Here is a 21,913-nt window from a genome sequence, read left to right on the forward strand (position 1 = left end):
TCTTTTCCATCTTACCATCTCTGCTTACTCCATTCCTGGAAACAAGTGGTTTGCTGGTCATTCAAAGTCACCTTTTGGTTTATTTAACAGGTTGGATAAAGTTCAATTGTGTGTTTTTTCTCTTTCACAGCGCCCCTCCACTCACCGAAAAGGAAGTTGAGGTAAGTGATTTGAGTGCTTTATGAAATTTAGTGCCTGTACTTGACTGGGCTTATTCAAAACATTCCTTCCTCCAGCCTCTAGCCCTGACATTTTTACACAAAAACGAGAAAGAGTGACTGTGGGATAATGTGGACATTCATGACCAGCCCTCCTGAACTGCTGAGATCCCCATTCCCACCTCAGTTAATGGAAGATTTTGACAAATTTGGTCAGAGGTGAGAAGGTAGTTGGAAGTTCCACGTTCCTTCAAGGATTGTTTATGTGCTTTAAATGTATGACTTAGTTACACAAAAGCAGCTGGGAGTCTGCAGAATTGCATCAAATTTATTTCAATATTATTGAAAGATGGTCAGTTTTCAAATTTTAAACTTTGGTCTAGAGGGAAGAGGGGTTTGCCCTCTGAGCCTTTCAGCTACCAGACAGCCAGTTCTGCTGAGGCGGGAGGCTGTGGTGAGCAGCCCAGCCTTCCCAGATTCACCCTTACTCCCCTTGGGCCTCCTTGTCCCAGTGGGGTTGTGAGCAAGCTGAGAGGAATTTGTGTTTCCTTCCCACGAAGGAGTAAATGGGCAAAGAGAACATATCAGAGGTGAGATGGTGAGAACTGCTGATGTGGACCAGATAAGAAGAGGAAGACAGACAGTATGAAGTACCCACCACCGATAGTGACAAGCACCTTGCACGTAGATACTGCACTTGCTGTTCATAACACGCTCCTAGCCATCCTTTCAGCTGATCCTCCCAGCAGCTCTGGAAAGCAGGTTGACCAGGAATTAGAACAAAGGAGAAAACTGCATGATTAAATAACTTTCCCAGACCCAGTTCTTTGCAAAACCAAGGTTTGGATTCAAGTGCTCCCACTGAACTCAGGACTCTTTATGTAACACTGCCATTAAGGGGGTGACCCAGGGACAGAGAAATAAGCATCAAGCATTACTCATAGACTTGACCAAGGACAGAAAATCCCCCCCACTGGGCTGTGAGCTCAAAGCCCATCCACTGACATTTGTGAAGGGGGCTGTGGGCAGCATGTTTAATGCCCAGACCCTGTCCTCAGATGCCTACAGACACAATCAACTTGCATCATGGTCGAAGTAGACCAGGCATTAGAAATGGACAGTCCAAGGTTAAATCCTGGCTTTGCTACTCATTGCGCCACCTTGAACTTAACCTCTCTGCTTTCGGTCTCTTTACCCATCAGAGGAATGTAACACTTCCCACTCCAGAGTGGTGTTGTGGGATTAAATGAGCCAACAGTAGTAAAACTCAGTAGTGCTGGTGTATAGTAGGTGCCCAATAAGGAGTAGTTTCGGTTTGCCATCGTCATCAGAGCTGGGTCAGTTTGGTTTTCTGGAGGTATCTGCCCTCCATGGGGCATGTTATAGGAACTTCAGAAGCTCAGGCAGAGTTGGTGACCACAGGGTATAAATCTGCTACCACTTGACTCAGGCAGGGCAGATGAAGGCTGTAAAATTGAAGATCGCTGTTTCCTTCCTGTGTGGAGTCTATCTGTCTATTTCTCCTCCCCAGTAGTTTCCTATTTTTCCAGGAATTCCATGTCTGATAAATATCACCTTTTAAGAGTTTGTTCATGCAGGCTGCATTTTTGGCATGAAATATTTATTTATTCCAGAAAGCTTATCCTAACAGAATTGTACCTGACCTTATTTAATCTCCTGGCAGCTACTTAAAACTGCTATTGATGTGGGATTTGGAATACTCTGGCTAGATGCTGGTTGAAGTTTGCTTTAAGTCAACAATGCTTAATCTCAAATGGAGCTTCTTTAAATACAGTGTTTTTATGCAAAATCTCCAAAACCTTCATGTAATAAATTCCAACATAAATCCAAACTGCTTACACAATCAGCTGTACTGGCCTGAGTTTATCTAAACCCAAATACAGGATGTTATTTTCTTAAAATTCAGGGAAGAGCAAAGCGTTAATCTCTTATTATTTTCCAGGAAAATACATTTGGTCTTCTGGTCCTGGGGAGGACCTAGCGTGGACCTCGGGTGACTATTTTACCATCTCTTGTGTGATTTACTGCGAAGCAAGCGTTGCACTTGCAACGTGGCTGCTTTGGTGACCGGTGCCGGGGGCTGCTGCAAAATGCTCATGCGAGAAGCACACCTGCAGCCTTGTTCCCTGCAATAACGCCTCCTAGCACCTCTCCCACACTCTTATTCCCAACAGAACGTGTTTGTACAACTATCCTTGGCCTTTAGAAATGACAGCTACACCCTGGAATCTAGAATTAACCAGGCTGAAAGGGAACGCAACCTGACAGAGGAGAACACGGAGAAGGAACTGGAAAACTTCAAAGCTTCCATTACGGTAATTATGGCGCTTGATCTGAAGAATTCTTGGGGAAGGGACTGTCTCCAAGGGCTGTGCTGGATGTCATGCTTCTGTCAGTCCCCAAGTAGGGTCTCTTGGAATGAAAAATTGAGCCAAGACTCTGACAGAGTCTTTCTCAGAGAGCTGGGAGGAACTGAGGCAGAGATCCCCAAGGGCCTGGTCACCACAGGCTGTGGGCAAGGCCCCGGGCCCTTGGGAGCTCCTCAGGAGGGGGCTGGGTGGCCTGGATGTGACGACTTCTTTCAGGCCAGCCAGGTATAGAGAGTCCACATTGGGCTTCTCCAATCCCAGAGAGAAGCTGTGGCCTGGGCCCTGCAGAGGCCACTTCTCTCAGCCAGGGTGGGGCGCAGGGGTTGTCTCATGAGAGCCTAGTCTGGGCTTGGTGTGTGTCTTAGTCACTTTGGGCTGCTATATCAAAGTACCATAGACTGAGTGGCTTAAACAACAAAGATTTATTTCTTGCAGTTCTGGAAGTCCAAGACCAGGGTGCCAGCATGGTTGGGTTCTGGTGAGGGCCCTCTTCAGGCTACAGACAGCTGCCTTTCCATCATATCCTGACCTGGTGGAAGGAGGGCAAGAGAACTTGCGAGGGTCCCTTTCATAAGGACAGTAATCCCATTGATGAGGGCTCCACCCTCATGACCTGATCACCTCCCAAAGGCCCTACATCCCTGTCACATTGGGAGTTGGCATTTCAGCACATGATTTTAGGGGAGACACACACATTCAGTCCATCACACGATTTGAAGACCCCAGGTGATGCTCCTTCTCACCCCCCAGTCCTCAGCTTCGCTCTGGCACCACTGTGAGCACCGGGAGACCTACCAGAAGCTGCTGGAGGACATCGCTGTCCTGCACCGCCTGGCTGCCCGCCTATCCAGCCGTGCTGAGATGGTGGGCGCCGTCCGCCAGGTGAGCCTCGCCAGCCCCCAGCCTTGCCAATTGGCTCTGTTCCACCTGCGTCAGGTGGAGCAGTGACTCGGGCAGCTACCACTGCACATACCACTTAATGATGGCTTCCTCTGGGCCGGCATCCTGTGGACATTACCGTGGAGGTGTTCAGTGCACTTGGGTGGGCCACTAAACCTCGGTGCTTCTTGGGAAAAACGTTTCTGTGGAAATACGTGTTTTGGGGGACCACTGCATACTGTCTTCCTTTCTTGGAGATTTCTAACACACGTTGGCATAACAAGGCTTTGAGAAGTCCCGTAGCGGAGAAGCCTGTTTAACTTTACCTATGTATTTCCTAAATGTATTTGACTGCAGAGCCCCTGCCCACTCCCCTTTATTTTTCTCAAAAAATAACTATTCAACTTCCATGGAACTAGAATTGGCAAAACGTGCTTTAGGAAAAATTACTTTGTTTCATTTAATCCACCCAGCAACCGTATAAAGTAAATATCCTTTTTCCCAGATGAAGATGCAGTCTTAGGAAAGCACTAGCACTAGTGAGTGGCAGCGTGGGCACCCAGGCATGGCCTGGCTGTCTCTTGGCCACTCTGAAGTCCTGAAGCTCGCAGAGCACTGCCCTGTCCGGCATGGTGTTGCAGATCACTCTGCCCAGTTCTAATCCCGGCTCCACCCTGCATGTGCTGTGTCACCTTGGCCTGGTTACCAAGCTCTTTACACCTCAGCTTCTTCAGCCAGAACTTGAGGATGACCGTGGTACCTGCCGTGTAGGGCTGCCGTGATACCTGTGAAGCACTTAGGTGTTGTTATCACTGTTGCTGTTGTCCCGGATCCATGTCCTGCTGCACTGGTCACATGAGAGGATGTTCCTGGGGTACAGCCCTGAGCAGTTCCTGAAAGAAGCCCAGCCACTGGGCTGTCCCACCCTGTGTCCTTCAGGGGAGGGGCACCTGACTCAGCAGTGTCACCCAGGAAGTCACTCCAGCTGGGAGCTGGAAGTGGCTGATCTCAGCCTCACATGGCTATAGGGACCTTTTCCAGGGAAGTCACTGGGCATGTCTCTCTGTGGCCAGGCAAGGCCCGAGCTAGGTCTTCTGAGGGACACAAGATGAGTACAAGCAGGGACAAGTCATCCTCATTGTACGCAGCCTTCCCAAACACGTGTCTCAGCCCATGTGCTGCTCACTCTGCCTTCACCCTTCTCCAGATGTCTCCCTTGCCCCAGCTTCCACGTCTCAGGCCTCCCCTTCCTCTCTGGCTCCCCCGGACCAGTTCAGGCCCTTGTCCTGTCTTTCCCTGCTGCTCTCACTACTGCCAGTCTCACTCCCTTCAGTCCCATCTCCACTGTGACCTGGTTATGTTACTCCCTTACTTTAAGACATTCAATGGCTCCCCTTTTCCCTCAGGATAAGTTCAAATTCCTTTGTTTAGCATTCAGGATCCTTCACAGCCCACTTCCAATTCACCCTTTGTTCTTATGAATAAACCCAACTGCTCGCCCACTCTTACATAAGTAGGATGACCTGTACGGTCTGGGTTTGCCAGACAGCCCTGATTTATGCTTGTTGTCCCAGAATAATGCAATAGCACCGCTTTTACTCTCCAAGGGATTCCTGTCTGAAATCCTCACCTGCATATGAGCCCTGTGCTTTTCTGCCTCTGGAGTTCCCTGGCCTGAATGCTCTCTGTCCCTCCTGCCCATGCCAGATGCTGCCCACATCCTCCATCTACTTCATTTCATCTCCTCCCCTGACCCATTCTCTGCAAGCAGAGACAAATCCTGTCCACCTCCCACCTCCTGCAGCACCATGGCTGTGCTTTCCTCACTTTCCCCGAACATAGGTGTCTGAGTCGCCCTCTCAGCTCACACCATGGATAGCAAACTCTTGGAAGAGTCTCATCGAAGGGGTCCCTGTATTCTTTTGATTCTCCTAGTCCAGAGCCTAGCTCAGAACCAGCAGGTGCTAATGGGGCCTTTCCTCCAGCTGCCTCATGCGCTCATGCTCTCCTTCCCTGCAGGAAAAGCGTATGTCAAAAGCCACAGAAGTGATGATGCAGTATGTGGAGAATCTGAAGAGGACGTATGAGAAGGACCATGCAGAGCTCATGGAGTTTAAAAAACTTGCAAATCAGAATTCAAGCCGCAGCTGTGGCCCCTCTGGTAAGGACCTAGTTCCTTCCTCCATCCTGGCCCTACAATGTGGACCCCAATAGCTCTTGGACAGGATCAGTGCTATCAGGACAAACCCAGGACTTGTTTCCAGTTGAGCAAGACTCCCTGCCCAGTGCTGCCCACAGGCGCCCTGCAGCAGCTGCTGCAGTGGGTGTGGTGGTCTAGAACTAGGAAACGTGAGCAACCCCAAAGTGATTCCTAACTCCCGACACAGTGAACCAGAGTGACTGACCGTGGACACAAAGCCAGGCTGTGAGGGCTCACTCTATTCTGTGAGAGTGACCCCAGACCCTGTAAGTCTTTGTGCGTTGGGACCCCCTTTTAGGCAGCACGTGCTAAGGAATTTGGGCTTTATTCTGGAAAGCACTAGGGATCCAACCAAGGATTGTACTCAAGAAAATGACCTGATCATATATATATAGTTTAAGGAGGTTCCCTCTAACTGTGGTGTGGCAATTACATTACTGGGGCAAACCAGAGAGAGGGAACCCCATGAGGATGTCCCAGCAACAGTCCAGGTGCGGATGAAATCTGGGTATTAGGGATGCAGTGAGAGTCTGGCTGAAGGAGATACTGCTGAGATAGACTCGTGGGTAAGACAAATGTTTTAAAGAAATACGCTTTTATATACATTCTACACAAATTGCTATAGGAGCACAGAGGAGGGGCCAGCTGTCAAAGAAGGTGTCACAGAGGGATGGCATTTGGTCAGTGTTTTAAAGTAAAAATAGGAGTTCTCTAGTCAAGAGGGGGAACTACATCCCAGGTAGAGGAAACAGCATAGACAGACGTGTGGAGGTTGGGGGTGAGAAGAAAATGAAACAAACAGTTTGTGCTTGCAGTGTTGGGGCGTGGCAGTGACAGGCTGAAGGTGAGACCTGGTAGACCAGGGCCACATGCCAGGCCATGCTAACAATTCAGCCCTCTAGGCAATGGGAAGTCATTGGTAAGTTTATGACACATGATGCAATCAGATTTTATTTTTAGATTACACTGACTTCAGTGGATGATGTATTACAGGTGTGCAAAAGATGAAGTAAAGAGAGATGAGTTAGGAGGCTGTTGCTCAGTCCAGGAGGGAGATGATGGTGCCTTGGACCACATCTCTCCTTGGACACAGCCAGGGTTTGGGCTCTGGCTGATGAGGGTGGCTCACAGGAGAAAACAGACCTTTTAGCAACAGGAATCCCTGCGGAATGCAAACATCCGTGTTAACAAGAGCAGGAGGAGGGAAAGTACAGAAAGTATAACAGATGGAGAAACCTTTATAAACAGGAGGTTTCACAAGTTTCCTGGGGAATATCAGTGACACTTCCCAGAGTCGAAAGGCAGTGTACACATGCTCCAGACTGTCTGCGTTGGATCTTGGCAGCAAGGCTCCTGACCCACCGGCATCTGGGCCTCTGACAAACTGTCCTCTGTCAGTGCTGGAAGTTGGGGATGTTGCTGCAAAGAAATCCTAATGCATGGGCTCTCACGTTATTGCCCTGCAAGGTTCAAGGTCTCCTGCAAACCACCGTACCCAAGATTTATGGGATGAGCAGTTACCCATGAGTCTCATTCATTCATTCTGCAGACATTTATTGAGCCCCTTTGGTGTGCCCCGTATGATATTGGAATACATAGGTAAAGGGCACACAGTCCCAGACCCCAAAGGAGCTCTCAGCTCGTGTGGTGGTTGGGGCGGTGTGGCCAGTGCTGTGACAGAAATACGCAATCTTTCAACTGGAGCATGCTTCAGAGTCCCACGTTCGGTCTGGGGAGTAAGAAAATGCTTACAACAGGAAAGGTCACCGTGGCTAAGTCTTACATGATGAATAAATGAATAAATGTTTTTTGGATATTTGCGCCCACTCCAGTTGTTTTTCCAAGCTGTACCTCAGCTCGGGCTGGTGCAGAGGGGCCAGCACCCCCTCAGCAGGTGTGTCTATGAGATATACTATGACCATTCTCTAATAGTGTTGGTGTCCTGAGCCTTTACGTGACTCCTGGCAATCTCTGTCGATGCCAGAGACTTTGAAGACTACAGTGAAATAAAATATCCGTGATTTCACGAAAGGTGATGCACTTAAAAAAAAATCTATCACTTTTTTCCTGAGTACGAAACATACCAGTTGTCTTCATTTTGGATTATTTTATTCAGATATATTTCTAGAAGTATAAATACTAGCTCAGGGGAAAGAAATATTTATAAGGCTTTTAAATTATTTTCCAATAACTCATGGATGTTTCCACTTAATGGGTTACAATAATGTCAAACTCATTGTGCAAGTGACACCATTCTTCTTTTTAAAAATATACATGAGTTTGGTAGGCCAAAATTTTGTCTTATTTCGTACTTTTAATTTGTATTTCTTGGCCTTCCCAAATGTTTGTTGAACGTTTGTATTTCTACTTTTGTAAAATCTTTAATTATGACTGTTGCTCACTTGTGTGATTGGTATTTTATTAATTTATGTAAACTATATATAAAGAATATTTTCTGGTCCTGGTATTTTGGCTGACTGGAAAACTTGAAAATTCTTTGACCACAAATACTTAGAAACTTCTGCTGGACAAAATAAAGCAAACATTAGTCTAAAAGAACAGCTGAATCCACAAGAAAAGAAATTGAAATACCCAGATACTAGAAAAGAAAAGAGAACTGAAACCAAGCTGACCCTGCAGCTTCCTTGGGGACAAGCGTCAGCCTCAGTTACCTGGGGCCTGAGCTTTTGCACTTGCATGTGATCTGAGACAAGGCCTCCAACATCCATAGCAGAGTTGACATTGAGACTCCCGCAGAAAGTTAAGACCTTCCAGGGACTGTCCCTTCAGATAGAATTTGGACAAGGAAAAAAAACAATCACCAACCAGCGGAGAAACAAACAAGGAAGTTTGTCTGCTTCACCCTGGGCTCTAGTAGGAAAAAACACTTTTTCCTTCCTCATAGGAAAAGTACATGCCTAAAGGGACAGCAGCGATGATGCAATTTGTGGAAAATCTGAAAAGAACAGCAAGATGGTGCCTCTAAGAACAAACAGCCACCCTGAAGAGAGACACGCCCTGCACCCAGGACACACAGGGTTCCTCCAAGAAAGCCTCTCTGAAGATGAGTTCACAATATAAAATTATAAAATACACAGAAAAACAATTCATTAGTGAAATGGTCAGACACATTAAACAATAGGGTTATATCCTAAAAACCTCAGATAATAAAATCTGATATTTTTTCAAAGATCTGTTTAAAATTATTAGAGGCACAAAAGAATGGATCAAAAACATGAGAGTAAAAGAATATAGTTATCAAAAAAGAATAAAATATAACTCCTTGAAATGAACAATAGAGTCATGGAAATTAAAAACTCAATGGTTGAGGTGTGGTAGTTACTATAGTTGAAGCTATTCTTCAATATTCCGGATCTCCTTCTGGGCACATTTCCCCATCCCCTTGAAGCACAAGGCAAGGCCATGTGACTTGTTTTGGTGAATGAAATGTGAGTAGGAGAACATGGGTTACATCTGAGCTGAAGCCTTTAAGAGCTAGTGTGCAATTTATCCTGTTTCCTCTTCCTAACATGACAACCACTACTGCTCCAGAACACTAGAAATTCCATTAACCTGAGTCCTGAGTCCTGAGTGAGGAAATGCAGAGCAGAGCCTGCTGCCAGCTCAGAAGTAAATGGAAGGCCTGACTTCAGCATGATAAAATTCATCCATGTAACAAAAAATACTTGTACCCCCTAAAAAGTAAATTAACATGTAATATAAGCAAGAAATCTTTGTTGGTATAAGCCACTAATACCTTGGGGTTGTATATTATTGTAGCATAACCTAGGTTATCCTGATTGATACAACATTTAAATCAGATTAGGCAGAGTTGAAGAAAAAGTTAGTTAACTAGAAGATAGATTTGAGGAAGTTACCCAAAATGCAGTTCATCAGATAAGTTGATTAAAATATGAAAGAAGCATTATGAGATATGGGATATAGTGTATAGAATGAGAAAGTCCCAAATACATCTAGGGGTCCTTAAGGAGGTAGAGGAGAGAAAGTATACAAAGAAAGAATGGCTGAGGATTTTTCAGAACTCAAGAAATCCCTGAATTTTTGGATTCAGAAAATATAATGAATTCCAAGCAGAAGGAATAAAAACACATCACTGAGAAACTACAGAACAGCAAAGACAAAGTGAAGATCTTAAAAGTAACCAGAGAGAGAAGATTATTTACAAAGGAATGACAAGTCTCACTAATACAGCGTATCCCAAAAGTTGCCATATGTAGGGAAAATGGAAAATTGTAGCTAAATGTATCTTTATTTAGAAAATATTCATTACAAAATTTTTCCTTTGTACGGAGACTTTTGGGACACCCTGTAGTACCAGAAGACAATGGAGTTAGCTCTTCAAAGAGCTGAGAGAAAATAACTGTCAACCTAGAGATTGTACAAACAGCTAAACAGCCATGCAAGCTTGAGGGTTGGGTAAAGACATCTGGAGGCAACTGAGAAAGTTTAGCTCTCAGAGACCCTTGCTGAAAGAACAACTAAAGGATGTACCTAAGGAAGAATGAAATTGAGCTCAAAAGAAAGGATTTAGGATGCAAGAAGGAATGGTGATCAAAGACATTTGTAACTATGTGAGTAAATCTAAACAAGCATTCCTTGTAGAAAATAGCAATCATAATTTGTGAATATAAAAAACAAGGTGAAATAAAAATACTGAAAAACAATATAATTAAGATTGGAAGGGATTATGGTTTTAAGGTTTATTTTGGAAAAGAATAGAGATCTTGATTAATTTTAAATTTAAAGTCAGTATGTTAAGGGGACACACTAAAGATTACAAATAGAATATATAATTTCCAAACCAACGTGGGGTGGGAGAAGGGGTAGAAAAAAATCATCAAATAAAGCCAAGTGAATAGAAAATATAAGATGGTGGAAATAAATACAAATATATTAGTAATCATAAAATATGTAACTAGTCTAAAACTGTTGGTTAATAGAGAACCTCAGATTAGATTATGAAAAAAAAAATACAGCTATGTGCTTTTTAAGAGACACACCAGAAATGTACAGATAGATACGAAGGAGAGACAGATATACAGGCTGGATAATGTTGATCAAACTGAATTTAGCTTGCAAATATAGTCCTCTGCATGTACTCAGATGTTTCCTGGTGGCAACATTATCCAGGTGTGATGCTAAACATACTACATGTATTAAACCATTTAATGTTTGTAATAAGGAGAAGAAACTCCTGGGGTGGTGGCTTCCCTCATCCTGAATCATTATGTAGGTGACACTGAGATTACGTCTGTCAGCAAGTTTTCTTTCTTTATTGGCACCACCCTTCCTTGCTCATAGTTTCTCTGACCGTACCTCCTTGAATGAGCATGAAATGACCCAATAAGCCTTGGTATTGCTATGAGTAGTTTTCATACACTGTCCAGGGCATTACCCAGAGATTGTGTAGTGGTGTCAGATGAAGATCTGAGGTCCAAGACTGGGGCTGCTTATGGTGCCCAGTAGAGGCAGGATAAACGTTTTGTCTAAAAGAGCCCCCACATTGCACGTGACCACCTCAGAGGGTGAAGTGCCAATCTCAGTGTCCCCAACACCCAGACCCACGGGCCATTCTTGTTGGCCAGTTCTGGCCCATAGATAACTGTGGCTTAGTTTCTGCCTGCCTGTTTCCTGCTGGAGCGTAGTCTGAAACTTACCCGAGTTCTCTTCTCTGTTTCCTCCTACTGCAGAAGACGGGGTCCCTCGCACGGCACGGTCCATGTCCCTCACACTGGGAAAGGTATGCATCCCAGGGCTCCCAGAGGAGTATGACGTTTTCATGGTCATCCAAGCAGTTATTCATTCTTGGATCCCTGGGTGCCAGAGAATGTCTGAACGGGGTTTCCCTCCAGCTTACCACACTCACTAGCTCAGCCTCTGACATCTTTCTTTTCTTGCACACAGTTTCCCTGACTATGCATCCCTTAAATGAATATGAAATGATCCTAAGCCTGGTATTGCCACAGGCAGTTTTTATACATTAAGGTGTTACCCAAAGACTGGGGGGAGTGGGGAGAAGTGATTTCCATTCTGTATCCCCAAGATCTCATAAGCTAAAATAGGAACACGTTGAAAGGTCACTCACCACCAACCAGAAAATTTGGGTAAACTTTGGCCACTTTCTCCACACCAATTCCCAGCACTGTCTCTACCATAAAACCAAAATATCCAGTGAACGTCATAACAGCGTTAGAAACTAGTAGGCTTTTTCCAAGCATTTCTGAACTATGGATATTGCTACCGCCAAGACAGGAGGGCTGGTCACTTCTCTTCCCACAGAATATGCCCCGCCGGAGGGTCAGTGTTGCTGTGGTTCCCAAGTTTAATGCCCTGAACCTACCTGGCCAAACTCCCAGCTCATCACCCATCCCCTCCTTACCAGCCTTGGTGAGTATGAAGATACCTGCCTCCCAGCACTGTTCTTCCTTCCCCTCATGCTCGCTACCATGGGGTGACCAAACGGGTACAAGGTCAACAAGGAGAGGAAATTCTGTGTGATAGGCTCAGAAAGCTCAGTATAGACCAAGCCACACGTATTCCACTGTCCTGAGAAGTCTCAGTGCCCTTGAACACGGTGTTGGCAGCTCAGAGAGTGTTCCTTGAAAATGGTAACTCTTCATGCTTAAACCACAATCCTCCAACGTGGTCATAATTTTTTTTCTTCTGTGCAGTGGGTTTAAGTAGCTGAAGTTTGTAAAGTGCAGTAAGTGGTCGAGCTAAGCTTTGAACCCTAGGTTCTCTGATTCCAGAACCCGAGTTCTTAAACCCATTCTCATCCCACCTGGGTTCATTGTAGCATTGTTTATGACAATGGAAAACTGGAAACAACCCAATGTCCTCTAATAAGAGATTGGTTAAACAAATTATGGATATCACTATAAGGAGTTTCTATAGAATAGAATTATTATCCATAATTTATTGTGAATAAAAGATAATTAAAATGGTATATACAAAAACTAGTATATAAACAGTATAATTCTGTTTTGTGCTTTAAAAAAAGTATGTTTCTATGTGTAGGCATAGAAAATTCTTGATGAAAATATGTGAAACTATTTATAATGGTTATCTCTGGGTAATGGTAAAGAAAATAATGGCTATTTTCTTCCTGATGCTTTTTTGTATTTCCATAATACGAATGTATTAGTAATAATCAGAGAAAAAAATATGTTTCAATTTTTTTAAAACAAAGACAGTTCCTATATATTTTCAACATTCCAGGCCTTTGTGCATCTGGTTAATTCTATCTAAAACTTTCCTGACTCTTTCTCCAGTGGTTTCTCTGCTCCCCGTCTATGACCAGCACTACCCCATAAGGAAACATTTGATTGCATAAGCAATTGGTAAGGTAGATTCAAGCTCTGTTGTTGCATCAATAGGTAGCACTCACCTCTTTCTGCCTCAAGTATTTCAATCATGTATGAAATCAACCTAAATTCCCAAAGTACCCACTAAAACAAAGCAACCTAAAAAAAAATTGTTTTAAGGAGGTTGGAAAGGGCTGGTCAGTGTGTTTTAACGGGCCTATTTCCCATACTTTACCTAAATGCATAAATGTTTCCAAATACATATTCCTTTAGACCAGGGGCTAGCAACCAGAGTGATACGTTAAAATCATGCAGGGTGGATCAGGACTTCTTAAAAATCTCCCTCAAGTGACTCAAATGTGCAGCCAAAATTAAGAGCCATTGCCTACACCAAAACCATTGTCACCAAAAATGTGGAAATCCTGGGGAATTTATTATGAAGAAATTTCTGATGTCTTGAGCTTTTAGTAACGGCAGGCATTTCCTGAGAATTATTCTTGGAGCTGTGGGTCTAGGGGCATGATGGGCTCCTGTGGCTCTATCCCAGGAAGCTTGGGATAGGGATATATGTGGCAGGAGGCCTGCTGGTGTTCTATCGCAGTCGGTAACGGGGCAGAGGAAAACTTATGGCTCCCTTCCAGAATGGAGCCTCGAGATGTGAACTGCTCTCTTGGCTCCAGGAGACTTAGGAGAGGAGAAGGAAAAGGAGCAAGTTGCCTGTGCCCCAGAGGGAAGGAGCACCGAAAAAAGGAGGACAGGGAGGGCCCCAGGGCAAAGGCCGAGGCCTGGGCCCAGAGGCAGATTGGAAAGCACGGGGGAGGGAGGAGGTGAAGAGGAGGAGCTGCACCCCTCCCCATATCATCCAAGACCCAGGGGCTCTGACTTCTTCCTCCCATAGCTTATCCTCAATTCTGTCTTGTTTTCCATTCAGTCGGAATCACCCAATGGGAAAGGCAACCTACCTGTTGCTTCAGCACTGCCTGCACTTTTGGAAAAGTAAGTTTATCCATTTTCCTCTTACCTTTGGGAATGTCTAAGGAAAATTTCCCCAATTCATCTTCCTTCCTCCATCCTCACCCACAAAATGTAATAGAAAGCGAATTAAGTCCTAGGGAAAATGAGTGGGACTCTGAGCCCCACAGATACTTCAGACCCAGTTTGCAAAATTCTGGGACCAGGAAGATACTATGGCTGACGTCTCATGTACCCAATCTAAGAAGAGCCCAGAGGAGACAGAAGCCTTCTCTGTTGGTTGGGATTCTTTGGGCTACATATATAAGAACTCCCTAACTCAACGGAGCTTAAATAATAAGTCCAGAGGTGGGGCTGCCCCAGGCATGGCACAGGAGGGCTCTGGCTCAGCCTCTGTAGAGTCCCCTCACCTCTGGTCACTTTGTATGTTGACTTCATCATTAGGCTTTGGCAATGGCTGCTGTTCCAGGTATCCTCTCAAAACAGGAAAATATCTAGAGGAAGAAAGGGACCATTTCTTTCCATATTTCTTTCTTAGGAATGAACCTAGAGACCTTTCACTGGTCTCTCTGATCTCATTGGCAAATCTGGAACGTGGTCCCTTTGTAGACAGGCTTTGGGAATGGGATTGTCGTTATGGGCTTAAGCTATCCCATGAAATTGAGAAGACGGTCAGCTTTCTATGAAGCAAAATGACTCCGTAAAGAAGAGTAAATTCCTGAACAAAATCATGTTGCTATTAGGAACTAGGAAGGAACATAAGTATTGGATTTGCAGCCAACGGCGTCTGCTACGCCTAACTTTTCTAGGCATCTATGCAATTTGAAGGTCTTTTCATCCTCAGCCAGAGCAAGGCAGGCTGTTTCTGTGCACTCAGGGGAGTTTATAACTCACTTTTCAAATTCCGTCATTTGCTTGCTGGAAAACATCTGGATCACAGCTGCCACCCCTCAGAACTTTCCACTTGTGTCTTTCCTCACTTGGTAGAACATATACCTTATTCCTCCTCCTCCTCCTCCTCTGCCTTGAAACAGCTTCAGTCCTTCATCTTTCATTGCTGCTAGAAAAGTTTTGCTGCACCTGGAAGGGAACGTGTGTGTTGGGCCCTTTTTAGTATAGACAAGCTCCCAAACTCCCCATCTCCAGACTCAGCCTGTTTTCCTCACCTTTCATTGTGCAACCACCAACTTATCACTCAGGATCTGTCCCATGTTAGTCTTGAAGTTTGCCCAGCATTTCCTCCCTTTGCCACCTCATCCCCCATAAGCTTACAGATCCTTCATATCATGAAGGGTTGGGCACTTGTACTCCCTCCCCCCATCAATGCAGGGAGATTGTAAAGAGGTGACAAATTAACAACCATGTGGGACTAACCAAGGTTGCAGAATCTTACTAAGTCCTTAGAGTCACAGTGCCTAGACCGTGATCTTTGATGCTCTCCAGAAATCGTCACTTGGTGCTCTGAGAAGCTCACTAAAATTCTCCCTGCCAACCTTCCCTTTGGGTGCACCATTCCCTACTTCAGAGGACCCCCAACAAGACCCCATTCCTAACTCCAGGCCTACAGAGCCATTCAAAGCAGAGGGTCTATGTTCCTACTCTTTCCAACAGACTCTAATCATGACAGAACAGGGACTGAGCTCTGTAGAACTAGTGCCAGGCCAGCGGAGAACTTCTGTCCAAGACAGTGAGGTCATCAAGAACATGACCTAGCCTTGGTAGGAGAAACTGAGGCACAAAGTTGGGGATAGCAGGCAGAAGCCCAGAATCTGGAATGTCAAGAAGTGAGGATCAATGGTGGTATCATCTTGCCAAGAGTCTAGAACCTGGAGATATAGGGATAGAGTGAGGATCAAGGCAATACAAGCAAGAGGTTCCCAGGAAGGTGTCTGCAGCTGTCCTGTAGGGGTGACCTGGAGCCTGCCATTGCCGTGCTGTGGCTAATTCACTGTTGGAAACGTACCGTGTGAGACAGGCTGCAAAGAGGGGAGAAAGTAACCAAAAGAGTAAGGATTCAGGATGAACCACAGCCTCTCTCTGATTTCTAAAAGATACTAAGTGATTTCTATCTGAATTTATGAAACTGGAGACATTTAGTAGATTCCTCAAAGACTAACATTATGAGCTAATTTAGGAGTAAAAATGAATTCATGTCTTCTGTTCTATACACAAATACAATCAATTCTAGCTGCCCTATCCATATTGCTAAAGAGAAATAATGTTATAATTTTTTAAATTTTTTTTTATTATTTAAAATTTTTTAAATTTTGTAGAGATGGGGTCTCACTATTGCCCAGGCTGGTCTCAAACTCCTGGGCTCAAGCAATCCTCCCACCTTGGCCTCCCAAAATCCTAGGATTACAGGCGTGAGCCATGGCTCCCAGCCATGATGTGTTATAATTTAATATACAGTACTTTCCAGATTGCTATATTCAGTTTCACATCAAAATGATTTTACATTTCCTAAGCACACAGTGACTAAGCAGGAAGGAGATTGGCTAAGCACAGGATGAGAAGATCAAATAGCCTGTGGCTAGTTCACAAGCAAATACTTATCTGACTGCACCACCCAATGTGTTTCAAGAGAATTCTGAGTCTTGCTGTTGTAGGTCATTTCATAATGAACTTATCTTCACTCAACAGGGTCTAGGAACCTGTAGACTTAAAGAAACATACCAGTGGAGAGTGATACTTAAAGTTAGTCTTAAAGATTAAAACAGAACAAAGCTCATGAGCAGTTCTACAAATAGGAAGAGCTATATATTTGCAGTCTTTCATTCTTTCATTCCTTCAATAATTAATCACCAGGGGCCAGGGACATAGAATGTACTCAAGGAACTCACTATCTCGTGGGAAACAGCCCATTATGCTACAACATGATGGGTGATATCTTAAGGAAGCACAGGTTGCTAAGGAAACAACACGCAAGAGAATGAGCATCTAACTCAGTTTTGGAATAGGGTAGGGGGAAGAGGAGGCTAAGAAATTGTTTCCCCCAGGAACCTACTTTTAATATAGGTTATATAACCCTGAAGGTTATATAATTAGCCAGGCAAACAGGAGGTTAGCAACATTGTAGGCTCTTAGGCAACAAAACATGGAGTATGCAAGGAATGGGGACGGTGATGATGAGAATGATAATCATGATAATTACTATTATTATTTACTGCACACTCACTGCCAAGTAAAGCACTGCCAAGTGCTTTAGTAATTGCTTCACATTAAGAATCTCATTGAGTCCTCACAATCATCCCATGAAGTAGGTATATTACTAATATCCCTGTTTTATAGATGAGGAAACTGAAGCTCAGAGAAATTGTCACTTGCCTGAGGTGTTACACAGCTAGTAAGTAGATAGCAGAGCTCATGCTCTTAACCTTTAAATAGACCCTCCAACTGGAAGAACAGAAATAAGTTCAGTGTGGCTGCAGAGAAGAGGATGGATTTAGGAACTAGTTTCCCAAGAGCCTGGTGACTGGCACGGAGTGGCGTGGGAGATGGGGTGTGGGTGGAACGGTTCACTGAGCGGGATCACAGCAGAGCCAGGATGTGGACGGTGCACAGGGTAAGTTTCATTAAAGGGGCCATTATACTGATGTATCACAGGGAAATTTTAACTATAATCTCTAAAATAACCACTTTCTACACTTTTGAAGTAGCCAGGGTAAATTGCTTAAAGGTTTTATATGACGTTACATTTGCACAGTAAGCAACTCCCCTTTGCTGATAGTACTCTGGAGTGAATTATCGCTGAGGAAACTCTTAGTGGACACCAGGTATCTGCGTAACAGGGAGTAAGGAAGGTCTTCTAGCTCGGGTTCCCTGGGCTGGGCTTGTCAAAGGGAGCCGTGGCAGTGGGGGTGACAGAAACATTGCTGAGCCCAAGAAGGTAAGATATGGCCACTGGGAAGGATGGTAGTCACTTTCAAATATTGTCTGCCATGTGGGAAAAATTGAATCTAATTCACCTTGACTACACAGCCCTGCACATTACAGAGAGCCAAGCACAATGACAAATATTTTTGACCTGGCGGACGTGTGAGAACAATGAGCCTCATTTTAATAAATTAGCTCAGAAAGAAAGCATATAGGGTTTCAGGATGGGGACAGATGCCAAGATCTGTGAGCATTTGGCCTGAAAGTCCCTGGGGTGGCACAGGCTGTGCTCAGCTCCAGTGTACAGCCATGAATAGAGATTCCTTTAGCCCAACCCAAACACTGGGTTCTCAGGAAGAGCTTTTACAGGGAGGACCTGCCCATTTTACAAGATTCATAAGCAGGGACTGGCTAGGTCATAGTGAAATCAGTGCAACTCACCAAACAATTAAAGGCACCTACTGTGTGCCAGGCACCATTCTGACCCAAACTCAGTCTCCCCACTGTGATCACAGTCATATGGAGGATGGGCAGGTATCTAAAACATAAAAACGCCCTCTCTGTGAGTCACGTTGTAAAGGAGGTACCATGACAGCTTAGAGGGAGGGAGAGATCAATTTTAACCAGAGGGCGTAGGAGAGGGGAGAATATCAGCAAAGGTTTTCTAGAGGAGAAAGTATTTGGGCTGAGTTGTTAAAGATGCATAGGGAGAGCTTCCAGGTAGCTGGAGAAGATATTTAGGGAACTACAAGCTCAGTCTGGAGGTCAGGAGAGAATAGCAAACATTTTTATTTCCACTTCCCGGCCTACCCCCCATATTCAACAAAGCCCCTCCCAGCCATCTCACACTCTAAACAAGTAGCCTTGAAAAGAAGACAGGTTTGTAGGCCATTGTCCAGCCTGGCTGGACAGAGGCAATGGCTTCACTTAGCAGGTGCCTTGAAACCCGGCACACCACTCAGAGCTCCAGGAAAAGACCTCTATTGAAAGATAGCATTCCAAGAGGCCCTGGAAAGAGCATCTTGACATTAGAAGACCAAGATGGGAGTCCCAGAACCAATAATGAGAATTTAGACAAGTCACTTAATCAACCTGAGCTTGGGTTTCTTATCTGTCAAGTGGGATAATGCCCCACGTGGATGGTGGATAGTGCAGCCAAAAGTATGGGTGGGTGTCAGACTACAGAGGGTCAAATTGGAGCTTACCACACCCTGGTTATTTAACCTCTCTGAGCCTTGGTTTCCTCACCTGTTCAAATTGAGAACAATGATACCTTTTTGGGTCATTTGTGAGTCTTAAGTGGGATCTTAGAACAGAGCCTGATACATAGGTTACCTTAGGCATCAGGGTAGCTCATCTTATCATAGGGAAGATCAAGCGAGAGAGGCATGCGAAAGCCTCACAGGGGAGTTGAAATGGACGGAAGATCCATACCTAAAAGAGTCTGTGAAATGAACTTCCTGGCTCTATTAGGGAAAAGTTTTAGTCTCTAGAGAGCAGTGACCCAAGAAAAGTGAAAGTTTTGTTTACGGTCACTTGGTCAGCAGAACTCTAAGGCTCGTGAGTGTGTTACGGCACACAACAGACATGCACCTGAGAAACTTACTAAAGCCACTGTATGGATATTTAATGTAATTTTACCATATTTTACACTAGTTCACATCTGGGCTTCCTCTAACTCTGAAACATCACAGTAATATATAACAAGTTCTCCCTTAAAGATATAAATAATTGCCTGGTAATTTATCAGCTTGGATTTTTTATGAATTAAGTTTGGAGGAAGCTGAGATTTCTCCCAGAATTTACCAACAAATTTACTACATAGCAATAATAGTAATAATAATAATAGGTATAATTTCTTGAGTGCTATATTCCAGAAAGTTGACATTTCTTCATTCTTACACCATGACCATCAGGTACATATTATTATACTAGCCCCATTGTACAGTTGGGGAATCTGAAGTTCAGGAAGGTTAAGTGATTTGTATGTGTTGGAGCTGGGGTTTGAATCCAGTTTGTCTTAGGCAGGTTCTTTTCCTCTATACCAGGGGCCCCCAACCTATGGTGAGATGTATAATTATTTCATTATCTATTACAATGTAATAATAGAAATAAAGTGCACAATAAACGTAATGTGCTCGAATCATCATGAAACCAACCCTTCTACCCCCTGTCCGTGGAGAAACTGTCTTCCATGAAAACGGTCCCTGGTGCCTAAAAGGTTGGGGACCACTGCTCTATACGACACTGTTCCTCCCTCATATATGTTTAACATATTAAAAAACCTCTAAGGTTGACAGCTGTGGATAAAGGTTTGATACCAACATTTTATTTTTAATATAGAAAAAGGAATTGCTTTCCTTGGCTGTAGCTGTGTTTTTCTCCTCTTGCTCCAGTCACTTGGATAAATAGGAAACTGCACATTAAGCAAGTGCACATTCTAAGGTCACATGGAAGGGAGTGGATAATGTAATTTGCAAGAGGAGAAATGTTATGAATAGCTGGTATTTTTAGAGTGTTGTCTTTCTTGCTCACAATGGATTTTGGTTCCCAGCCTGATAAAATGTAAATTTTACAAGGTCTGAGGAAAACTAAGAGCTGGGAAACTGATGCCAAGAATGAGGAGAAGCCACAAGGCTCGCTCATAAAGCCTGCGGAGAGGTCAGGGGGGTGGCAGCTGTGTTCTCTCAGAGTCCTGGCTGGAGAGCGCTGCTCACAGCTTTGCCGTGTTTGAGGGCGCCTCCACGGCAACACGACTCCGGCTGGGATTCTGGACGCCCAGGTGGGCTGCAGGATCTTTCCTTTAGCACTGGTGATCCACACCCAGGTCAGCTCCCAGCACTGCCCAGCCATCCTGCTCTGACTTCCTAGTACGTTTGTTTTCCTGCCTTCCTACACGACTTTCCTCAAACCTTCCTCGGCCCCTCAGCCTCTCCCTCTCAGCAGGTGACCCTGCCTTCCACCCCACAGAGGAAGTTTGAGCTCTCATTCAGATGGGAGCCCTCTCATCCTCCTTCACCAGACACCCAGCACACTGTTTTCATCCTCCTCTTCCCTCAGTTAAAGCAGGAGGGGTTTCTCCGCCTTTGCCAAGTCTGTCCCTACTTCTCTTTTCAAAGACTTTTTTCCTTTGGTAGCGCCTTCCTCTCATCCCCTCTGCCAGCTCATTTCTCTCCACGTTCAAGCGTGTTTCCTCCCTCGGCCCACTTGCTAAGTGTGCACTCCCTCCAACACACTCCTCTACCCGCCTTCCTGGTCAGATGACCGTGTCCCCCGTCCTTCACCAGGCCCACTCCGGCGTGGCCTTGCATCCCCCGTTCCATCTAGCACCCCTCGACCTCCACGTTATCCAATCTAATGGTCACTTCGTACCCATCCGACTCAGGCTCTCAGAAGTGTGCGGCTCAGTTACACTCTCCTTGACCTGCTCTCCTCTCCTGGCTCCCAGGACTCCACACTCTCCTGGTTTTCCTCCGACCTCTCCAGCTGCTACTTCTCAGCTTCCTCTGTAGGCCCCTTCTCTTCCACCTGAGCCAGGTGTGGAGATATTCATGGCTTGGTCCTGGGTCCTCTTCTTGTCTTTCCTCGTATTATCTCACTAGGCGATCTTACCCATTCCCCTGGCTTTAAACAGCATCTGTATTCTGATGACACCAAATTGATATCTCCAGCCTGGAGCCCTTCTCTGAGTCACTTTGGTATACCCAACTATCTGCTTGTCATCTCTCTCTTTTTTTTTTCTTTTATTTCAGCATATTATGGGGGTACAGATGTTTAGGTTACGTATGTTGCCCTTGGTCCCCCCCCTCCAAGTCCGAGTTTCAAATATGTCCATCCTTCGGGTGGTGAGCATTGCACTCCTTGTGTATACAAATACCCGTCCCCTCCTCCCTCCTCCCCGCTCCCTGCTTGTCATCTCTTGAATAGCTCACAGTCATCACAGATTTACCCTAATCCAAAAGTTAACTCCGCCACTGCCTCTTGCAGTTCCTCAAATAGTCCAGCACCTTTCGTTTCCTAGCATCTTTATACAACCTCAATCCTCTACCTGGGATGTTCTTTCCTCTGTTGTGGATTCAGCTGACTTCTCATCTTTCAGGTCTGAGCTTCGAT

General features: G+C 44.9%; 1 protein-coding gene across 3 annotated transcripts in view; it reads left to right on the top strand.

Moving 5' to 3' along the window:
• The window catches only part of MRVI1 (murine retrovirus integration site 1 homolog), a 73,817-nt gene that overhangs the window by 45,187 nt on the left and 6,717 nt on the right, over nt 1-21,913 (top strand). For all 3 annotated transcript variants that reach the window (XM_012654239.1, XM_012654240.1, XM_012654238.1), the window contains 7 exons: nt 131-161; nt 2,354-2,494; nt 3,299-3,430; nt 5,447-5,588; nt 11,339-11,388; nt 11,928-12,035; nt 13,884-13,948. In XM_012654239.1, coding sequence (XP_012509693.1) covers nt 131-161; nt 2,354-2,494; nt 3,299-3,430; nt 5,447-5,588; nt 11,339-11,388; nt 11,928-12,035; nt 13,884-13,948 — 669 coding nt within the window. The remainder of the gene's footprint in view (nt 1-130; nt 162-2,353; nt 2,495-3,298; nt 3,431-5,446; nt 5,589-11,338; nt 11,389-11,927; nt 12,036-13,883; nt 13,949-21,913) is intronic.

The sequence above is a fragment of the Propithecus coquereli genome, unplaced genomic scaffold (assembly GCF_000956105.1).
Source record: "Propithecus coquereli isolate 6110/MARCELLA unplaced genomic scaffold, Pcoq_1.0 Scaffold44, whole genome shotgun sequence".
Taxonomy (NCBI): Eukaryota; Metazoa; Chordata; class Mammalia; order Primates; family Indriidae; genus Propithecus; species Propithecus coquereli.